The 10,247-nt window shown below is 43.0% G+C and overlaps 1 protein-coding gene across 6 annotated transcripts in view; it reads right to left on the reverse strand.

Moving 5' to 3' along the window:
• BTBD9 (BTB domain containing 9) overlaps positions 1-8,725 on the reverse strand; it is a 124,392-nt gene extending 115,667 nt beyond the window's left edge. For 2 of the 6 annotated variants that reach the window (XM_075749003.1, XM_075749000.1), the window contains exons 1-2: positions 8,575-8,724; positions 6,417-6,583 (exon numbers count right to left, since the gene is read on the reverse strand). Coding sequence is in view for 3 of the 6 variants with exons in the window: in XM_075749000.1 (XP_075605115.1) it covers positions 6,417-6,498 (82 nt within the window). In the remaining 3 variants the exon portion in view is untranslated. Of the gene's footprint in view, positions 1-6,416; positions 6,584-8,574 lie in introns of those variants that run through there. The other 4 variants (XM_075749006.1, XM_075749001.1, XM_075749002.1 and 1 more) reach the window with 3 other exon arrangements.
• Positions 8,726-10,247: the final 1,522 nt, after the last annotated feature.

Genomic DNA, 10,247 nt, shown 5'->3' on the forward strand with positions numbered 1-10,247 from the left:
TACTTAAAATAAAAAGTTTCCAATAAAAGGAATTAAAAATTAAATAATTTTGATTAAAGTTACCATTAGAAAGTAATTTTATCTGAATTAAAATGCACATAAATTATAAAGAAATAAATAATTTGACCAATTAAGCATAGTCTTAACTCCCAAGTCACTACTAAAATCAGTGATGAGTAAAAACATCAGTGTTTTTGCAGAATTCCAATCAACTTTCTAGAACCGAGAGAAAATAAACAATTGGGATAACTTTTAATAAATAAACAAAGTCTGTCAAAGAGCAAAGCTTTACAATGTACAATTCAATTTTCTTAACCTTTCCACTCAGTTTGCTTGATGCCTTCTTGTTCTCTCATATATGTAAGAAAATAAACCCCCTAATATCTCCCAGTCATAAAAACAGGAGACTGTCAACTAATGTACAATACAGATTAGTGCATTAGTCATATTTTCTATGGAATTATTTTATTACATCTTAATTCACAAGAGGTTTTAGTTTTGTTGGTTTTGGTTTATTTCAGCAACATAGGCTTTCTGTTGTCTCAGTGGCAAGAGCACCCACAGGAGAATTTAGGTGTGAAATCAGCTTCTATTGATACGCTTCGGTTTACATTAAAAAGAAGTCGGCTGTTTCAGATAATAACCATCCACCATTCATCTACCCCATCCAGCTCTGGGGTCGCCAGGACAAGACAGACATGGAGCTGTTGGAACGAGCCCAGAGGAGGGTCACAAAGTTGATCAGAGGGCTGGAGCACCTCTCCTGTGAGGACAGGCTGAGAGAGTTGGGGTTGTTCAGCCTGGAGAAGAGAAGGCTCCAGGGAAATCTAATTGCAGCCTTCCAGTATCTGAAGGGGCCTACAGGAAAGATGGGGGAGGGACTGTTTACAAGGGCATGTAGTGATAGGACAAGGGGTAATGGCCTTAAGCTGTAGAAGTGTAGATTTAGATGAGATATTAGGAAGAAATTCTTCACTGTGAGAGTGGTGAGGCACTGGAACAGGTTGCCCAGAGAAGCTGTAGATGCCCCATCCCTGGAAGTGTTCAAGGCCAGGTTGGATGGGACTTTGGGCAACCTGGTCTGGTGGCGGGTGTCCCTGCCCATGGCAGGGGGGTTGGAACTAGATGATCTTTGAGGTCCAACCCAAACCTTTCTATGATTCTATGATATCTCGAGACACCTTCTGTGCTGCAACGCCTAGCCCCTTTTCAAAATGGGCACATACTTAGTGCTGAAGAAAGATACTGTACCACAAGAAGCAGGAAAATTATGAGGCCATACCCTGCACCCAGCAAACACACTAATCTTTCAAGTGAAATATTTACGACATGAATGCATTTTTAAGCTGCATTTTAAAAGTATTATAAGAAAATACACGTTTCCAGTCATTTCTACTCCACCACATGCACATGTGGTTGTGTTATTTGCACTTCTGTAACATTTGAAAATGCTTAACCCAAAAATCAAGATACTGTAGAAACACAGCCCCGAAGAACTTTAAACTAAACTAGAAAAAGCGATAGACACAGAAAACAAGATTTGAGAAAAATACAGCATACTAAATTGATAATACAGATTACAGCACAAATGGGAACAACCCCCCAGCTTTCCTCTCTGCTACCTGAATTAGAAGCTGTGTGCCCGTGTAGCCAGTACAGCATGAAACCAGCAATACTGGCTGAGACACCAGGAAGCAGCCTAACCACCGGAAAACAGAACACTGTACAGACATTCTTCTATCCTGACACAAGAGAAAATTAATTTTTATGGTTTTTCATAATAACAGACTGTTTCTTCCATTTGCAGCTGTTAATTTACAATTAACTACAACTCTGTACTGAACATATTTATGCAACATATACATTGCCATTAACATTTACTTTGTAACAAGCAAGATTTAAGTTAACTCACATCCATCCAGCTGCATCTATTTATACTAGCAATAATATTTATCACAACATAATTGAGAGTTTATAGACATCAGTAAAATTGAAATGCCCTCAAAATATAAAACCCTTTTATTACACCAAAGGAGCAAACAAAAGGATGTATTTGTTACTTGGCTGCAAACCTCAAACCTCGATACCCCTTCAAGACTTCTGTACCTTACAAGTCTGTAATTGCTGGTCTTGATCTTCATTCACGATACTTGGGCAACTCAACTACATGTACATTGCCAAGCAACTCTGTACTATCTCTCTTCTGCTAGTTCCAATTTTGATTGATTAGGGAACTTCATTTATGATACTTCATACATGTACAAGTACCATCACATTTTGGTTTTAAAAAAAATCTGGTTTTAATTCCATTTTTTCTACATTCTACTTCTTTGTTTCCTTCATCCATTCTTATCTCTGAAGAATAAGAACAGGTACTATATGCATAAAACTGAGAGACTGTAAAAGTCTCTCAGGGAATGATAAGGGATATGCCATCAGCTGCACACTAATTTTGCTTCCAGTAGCTTTGGATGTTGTTGTGTGCCAATAGGGTGAAAAGTTCAAGGGAAAATTGTTTTCATTTCAGGTTAAATAAATAAAATCAAAAGCACACTTCCCTCTGCAGGGTACCTAAACCTCTCTCTAAACAAGAATCAGTGTATAGAAGAGGGGAAAGTCTGAACTGGGGACACTTGCTTAATAAGCCGATGATGCCAGTCCTTATAAACATCAAGACTCTGAACTACAGCAAGTGATGAAAGTAGAAATTTAGAAATCCCTGTAAGCTGCAAGACAAATTTGTTTCGACGTTTAACGCTCTCCAAATTGGTGGTACAACGTACTATTCTAAATTTTCAGACAAAACATGCTGGACCCAAACGACGTCTACAAGCCTCTGGCTGAGGAGCCTTTCAAATGCTTCAATCACACTAAGTGTTGGAAACTGGCAAGTTTATGAAAACTACATACATGCCTTATATGCTTTCTGTGGGTAACACTAGTACATTGAAGAAGCATGCAAACTCATTTATTTGTTTACTACTATGCATTTCCAATGCAAGTTTCATCTGTATTGTGGATTTTCCATATAAAGCAGCCCAGTGAGAGCAGTCTCACCTTCAAAATATAGAATCAAATAATACATGACTACAGATCTTCCCAGACTGGATTACTTAATGGTACTAATTCAGTCAACCCTTGAAGTGATCTGTACATTTCTTGCTTGAGGAAGTAAAAAGTAATAAACTGGTTTAGATGTGGCAAGTTGCTATGAGCTCACAACTTCCCTGTATAGCTAAACATGTATTTTTCTATGATAAAAAAAGACGGATGCTGCTGGGAGCTTGGCAAAACCCTTCCTGAAGATCCCTCTGGCATCTTCTGTCATCAAAACACATCACTCCTTTTGCAGCATACAGGTGTTTACTCTTCCTAGCAGTCAAAGAACAACATTAAACCAGCTTCAGAATAAAAGGCCAAGCCATTGACAAGCCTCTTGCCAGCACCACAACCTATTTCCAGGAGGTATTCAGAGCTCGTTAACTGCTTCAGGAGTCAGCTGCTGCAGCTTTGCTCATGTCACAGAAATAAAGAAAACAGAACAGTCTTCTCAGTGAGTGGGAGGCACCATTAAAACTGCAACAATCTCAAAAGGCATTTGTTAAGTCAGACGGTCTACAAATCACTCCTGCCTAAGACCCCACCAGAAGATGCACTTCTTGGTGGCCACCTTCAACAGTGAGCATGTGAAAAACGCAACCTAGTACTTCTTATATAAGGCAAAATGCAATATTACACAATGCGTGTCATGGCGAGAAAAACAACAATCCCCCCAGGTTTCAGCTTCCTATATTTCTTTTTAGTAAGTTACCTGTAACATGTTGTGTTGGTTTTGCGTGGCAAGGTTTTGGTAGCGGGGGGGGCTACAGGGGTGGCTTCTGTGAGAAGCTGCTAGAAGCTTCCCCTGTGTCTGACAGAGCCAATGCCAGCCGGCTCCAAGACGGACCCGCCGCTGGCCAAGGCCAAGCCAATCAGCGCCTCTGTGATAACATATTTAAGAAAGAGAAAAACAGTTAGAGAGCGCTTTTGCAGCCAGAGAGAGGAGTGAGAAGATGTAAGAACATCTGCAGACACCAAGGTCAGTGAAGAAGGAGGGGGAGGAGGTGCTCCAGGCGCCGGAGCAAGATCCCCCTGCAGCCCGTGGTGAAGACCATGGTGAAGCAGGCTGTCCCCCTGCAGCCCATGGAGGGAGGATGAGGGGGTGTAGAGATTCCACCTGCAGCCCGTGGAGGACCCCACGCCGGAGCAGGTGGAGACACCTGAAGGAGGCTGTGACCCCGTGGGAAGCCCGCGCTGGAGCAAGCTCCTGGCAGGACCTGTGGACCCGTGGAGAGAGGAGCCCACGCCAGAGCAGGTTTGCTGACAGGACTTGTGACCCCGTGGGGGACCCACGCTGGAGCAGTTTGCTCCTGAAGGTCTGCACCCCGTGGAGGAGACTCACGTTGGAGAAGGCCATGAAGGACTGTCTCCCGTGAGAGGGACTCCATGCTGGAGCGGGGGAATGATGAGAGGAGTCCTCCCCCTGAGGATGACGAAGCGGCAGAAACACCGCATGATGAACTGACCGTAACCCCCACTCCCTGTCCCCCTGTGCCGCTGGGGGGGGCGGAGGTTGAAGCCGGGAGTGAAGTTGAGCCCGGGAAGATGGGAGGGGTGGGGGAGGTGTTTTTAAGATTTGGCTTTATTTCTCATTCCTCTACTCTGTTTTGCTTAGTAATAAATAAGATGAATTCCCTCTCTAAGTTCGGTCTGTTTTGCTCATGATGATAATTAGAGAATGATCTCTCCCTGTCCTTATCTCGACCCGTAAGTTTTTTTTTTTTCATTGTACCTTTTCTCCCCTGTCTAATGAAAGAGGGGAGTGATAGAGCGGCTCTGGTGGGCACCTGGCCCTCAGCCAGGGTCAACCCACCACACATGTTAGAGCATACAAAAATGTAATCTAGCATAGAAAATGCAGCAACAACAGCAAAACCCAATGACATCTTTACTAAAGAACTCTCAAGCCAGAGCTACAACAAAGATTGGTACTCAGTTGCTTCCCCCCCTCATTTGGGTGATAACTAAAGAGTCTTCTGAAAAGCAGCGCTGTTTCAATGAAACATGGAAGAGTTGGTTTTATACCAGGCACAAAAAAGGAAGTTCATTAATAATTTAGAAATTTTTTTTATATAAAATGAGTGAAAAATGTTTACATAACTGATAACCCTATTGAAACTTTAGAAATAAATGCAAGTAAACAGACTATTGCTAGAATTAAAAATCGTATTAAATAAGTCTGGATTATAAACACTGAGCAAAAGTGTTTCATGGGTATGAAATTATAATTCCTTCAGCATCTAGTATGTACCTAGCAAGATAATACAGATTTTGTCAGAATTACATAACTGGAATTTTCTTAAATATAATTCTCTCATACCACTATTTTATCTAGAAATGGGAATTGGATCAATTGAATCTCAGTTGATTGGAAGAGATTTGAGTACTATTTCAATCTTTTGTAACTTATTACTCCATAAAATATTTTGCTATGCTTTAAATAAATTCCAACAAAATATTACTTTAATTACCATTTCTATTACCATAGACTCAGAACATGGCAGGAGTGACAGTAAGGCTATTATACAAACATACCATTGTTTCAAATCACATGGTTTGTTTTTTAATGGATATACACATCTTTTCATACAAACAATATTTTGTTCTCATAAGTTCTGGTACAATAAGCTAACATCTCAGGAAACAGGAATTTTTAGAAAATATTTCAACATAGACTATAACCCAAGTAAGTATTTTGATCTTGTCAGAATTCTCACTACAGAAGCTCCTTTGTACTGCTAAATAACAGTAACAAAGTTGACTCCAAGTGAATATTGTAACAGAAAGGGGAAAAAAATACATGTTCTAATACTTAGTATCCAATAATAATAACTGCATAATCCATTGGTACAAATTTAAAGATGTAGAATATGAAAGATCAAGTAAATGAAATTTACAGGACTTTTAAGTCTCATCTCCAACCCTACTGTTATCAAAGGCTTAAAAGAAAAGCAGATGTTAACTCTGGTTAATGGTAAATAACCACACCATTCAATGACAGCATTCTAAACAACAATTTAGTACCAAAAATATTTTGACTGGAAGCAAATGGGAAGTTATGCACCACTCATCTGCAAACACATGCCCGTTACTTAAGTGCTGTAATGCTAACGTTTTACATTCTGCTCAGAGACATACTCCTCTGATAGAAGAGGAGGAATAAGTTTAGCTAGGTACAAACAACAATATACAAAGTGCAGATTATTTATTAACACACATATAAAATCGGTGTTAATGCACTTGATACCACCTGGTCAAAATGGCATACAACTAAAACCTCAAGTTAAAATCTCGAGAAAATACATTGGTCCACTCACCAGTGAAGCTGTCTGAAGATCTAGAGTGCACGTAGCCTGTAGGCAGATGACCAACTTCCTGAAAATTAGGGTTCTTCGCCATTCTGAACAGCAGAGAGATTGAACAGCAAGCTCATAGAAACACTGTTCAGCAACATCCAGCTGCACAGCAACAACTGTACCATTTCCTGAAACAACGTATGAAACGTATACCATCAGAAACTGGGGGCATGTAGCCTATGGCAAACACAAGTGAGATGCATATTTCTCAGTTAAAATTTTTGTGGAACTAAATTCTTCAAAAACCCCCTCCATTCTATGGGAAAACTTCTAATATAAATTAGAACATACCATTAGAATTTCTTATTTTGAACCATAATTTAATTTTGCCCATATTTTTAACCATCAAAAAAAGATTGTAACATATTGCCATTCATTTGTTCACTATAAGGCACAAAAATTTCATCCTGACGTTCTTGCTACAGCATTAATGTCCCTGAAAACATGTGCCCACATGAAGGCCTAATGAAACCAGGTCTATACAAACTGTATCACATGTTTTATTCCCTATACATCCAATGCTCTTGCCTAGCTAAAGATTTTGGGAGTTTTGTTCCAGTTTTGGTAGTTGTTTTCTTTGTTTGGGTTTTGGTGGGGTTTTTTGTTTGTTTTTGGTTTTGGTTGGTTTTTTTTTTTTTACAATACTTCAGGCAGTTGCAGATCTTTCTCCCGTGCAAGCCTTTAATTTTCCAAATGGGAAATCAAAACAAAACTGTAGGGTGAGGAATACAGAAATATAGAGGCTTTATTTGTTTAAATACATAACCAACATAATGAGTCTCTCTCAACTAGTATAAATTATTGTTATTCTTCTCATCATACCTGCCAGCAGGAAAAATAAACTATATTTAATTTCCTAAACAGATGATACCTTGATCTAGGAATTCTCTCATAAAAGACAGTCTAATCTTCTTTAAAATATACATTTAAGAGAGGAAGGGAGGAGAAGGAAGAAAAAATATTTTTAGGTAGTCTCATGAACTGGAAGGTATCCAACACCACCTCATTCCAGCAAATTGAAAACAGGTATTTGACAAAGATGATCACATGGTTTGTGGGAATAACATGCAATTTGTAAATATTTGTTCCTACAAGTAACATATGTTATCAAATTGGCCTGTATTATCAAAACATATTCAAAAGCCATTTATGAAAATTCTTGGGGCTTTTTTTTTTTTTAGATAAATATGAGTGAACAGACCTCATTTACAGATTTGTAACAGAAGACTTGCGAAATACACCTACATTGTGAGTGGGCTCAAACTAAATCTTATAACACAAAAAAATTGAGCGATCCCAGCACAGGGCTTTGGGAAGGGCCTGTGTGATGAGCCTTAATTACGCGAGCAAAGAGCAAGATTACAGGCAGACTACTAACAAGTTAACATCAAGTTGGGGATTTTTTAACTGTCTGATAATACGGCATCTTCTTCTAAGCCAAAAGTAGTTCCAATGAATCATGGCAGTGCGCAACTTAGGAGAGTACTTAAGTACTAAGACCCCAGAAGAACCCGTGAAAATACTGCGTGTACTATCGAAGTGTCAAAATATCGACCTAAGAACACCACCCAACCAACCACAAAGCCCACAGCAGGGTGTCGCAAAGCGCAGGGGCAGGCGGAGGGGAGGCAGGTGAAGCCGGCGCCTCACACCCACGGAAGAGAGGGCGGCCGAGAGCCGGCGATCCGCCCAAGGTCGCGCCCTGAGAAGCCAGGGCCGCCGCCACCCCAGAAGCCGCCTTCCAAGGCTGGAGGCGCCGGGGAGGGGACCCCCGCCCGCCCGGCCTCCCCCTCCCTCGCCTCCGCAAGAAGACGCCTCAGGTGAAAGCCCTTCACCGCCCGATGCGCCCAGCTGCTTCCCGCGGGCGGCCCGCGCTCCCGGCGGCGGCGGCAATTCCTCGGCCCGAGCCCGCCCCATCGCCCGCTGCCGGGTCGACCTGTCCGCGCCCGGTGGGAGCCACCGGCGGCAGCACATCGGCCCGCCAAGGGGCCGGAGCTCACCGCGGGGGAGGCTTCGGGAGCCGCCACCCGCCGCCGCCGCCCGGTCAGTCCGCACGAACCCGCTCCGCAGGGGGGACGCGGACCGCCGTACCCGATCGCAACCCTCCCCCGGGACTCACCAGCCCCACCGACAACAAGGCCTCCACCCCCTGCCCCGCAGCCGTCGCTACGTCAACCGGCGCGTTGACGTCACTTAGCAACAGCAGCCGTCCTCCTGCGTGCTGACGTGCGGCGGCAGGTCCCGGTAGCGTGGTGGGCTCATTTCGGCCTCCGTAGTTCCGTTCGCGTGCCTTCCTCTTCCGGCCGCGGAGCGGAGGCGGCCGGGCCGGAGGAAGAGCGTCCGGGGCTTCCCCCCTCGCGGCAGCGTCCGCAGCGGGTGGCGGTCCCGCTGCCCCCGCTCAGGGCAGGCATGGCTGCCCGCCGGCACGGCGCCTCGGCGCACTTCAGCAGGAGGGTGGGGGCGTCGAGCACGCCCCCCCCCGCGCTCGGTGAGCAGGGAGAGCCCGGCGGCCGCTGCAGCGCCAGGAAAGGTTCCCTAGGCGAGCGTGGAAATAGCGGCGTCCCGGGCTGGGCTGCGTGGGACCTTCGTGGCTGCGTCCTCCTGCCTGTGGGCAACAGCCAGCCTGGCAGCAGGTGCCAGCTTTTGTCAGAACCCGGGCACTTGTTCAGACGACAGGGACGCTCAAATGCCCAACCCTTTTAAAAGAGCAACTGATGTCTAACCGTCCCTGTCGTTCTCATCCGCTGGTACTCGGCTATATCCAAGACAGGTGTTACGGAGCGCTTGCGGTCTCTTGCCAATCGGTATGTGTTTCCTGAGTAACGGGAGCCCCTGCGCATCTGTCAGGAGAGCGTGGGCTTGCCTCTACGTGACAGACTAATTTCTACTGTACTGCATGAGACTAAACTTAGGCCCTCCAAGTGGCAAAGCACTACGTGCTATCTAATTCCATGCTTTATTTGGCAAAAAAGAAGTGTTACCTTAGAAGAAGTAAAATCAGCATTGTAATCAGTGAGAACATTAAATAATTTCCAAAGTTTTTACATCTAAAATCTTTAACTGCAGGGTAAAAGAATCATCACTAAGTGTTTCTCTTTAGTAGTTTATTCTTGAATTTCATAATTGAGAATACTGGTTTTAATTAGTTCTCGGTATGGCAAGCAGCAGTAACTTTTTTTTGGTAAAAAACCCCATACCTTGCCCACTTTGTGATACTGCTGTAACTTGTTTATAGATGCCTGGGTTTTTACCAGTTTCCTTTTTATTGTCTCACCATCTATCCCGTTACCTATACTTTGTCAAGTACATAAAAAAACCAAGGGGCCTTCCAAGATAAGCAAACATGCTTAGACTAACTTTTGAGTACTAAGCGGAAAACCTTTGACACAGCCTGCTCCTCCTCATGTAGTTATCCACTGAAGTACACACCCTTTGACTTACTCATCTGATTCATGAACTATCCCAGTTTTAATTACTGGATTCCATACAATTGGGTCAATACCTTTTCCAGTCACACCTGTACTTTGAAGTGTAATGAAACAAGTCTGAATGAAACGCACTATGTTGATAAAATACAAACCACCAAGGTACGCGCTTGTAAAATTTTGAGATTTTCCTTGCCAATGCCTTGGTCATAAAGCTTTAGATGATATATCTGTATTGACTGAAATCAAACTTAGTTTTAGACAACTTTGCTTAGACTACTATTAGTCTAAATAATTTTACTACTCAATCTAATGAGAGATTCTGAAGGAACTACAGTTAGCACCTGTGCTTCAGTTGAGTTTTACT

This window comes from Balearica regulorum, chromosome 3, assembly GCF_011004875.1.
Source record: "Balearica regulorum gibbericeps isolate bBalReg1 chromosome 3, bBalReg1.pri, whole genome shotgun sequence".
In the NCBI taxonomy this organism is placed as follows: Eukaryota; Metazoa; Chordata; class Aves; order Gruiformes; family Gruidae; genus Balearica; species Balearica regulorum.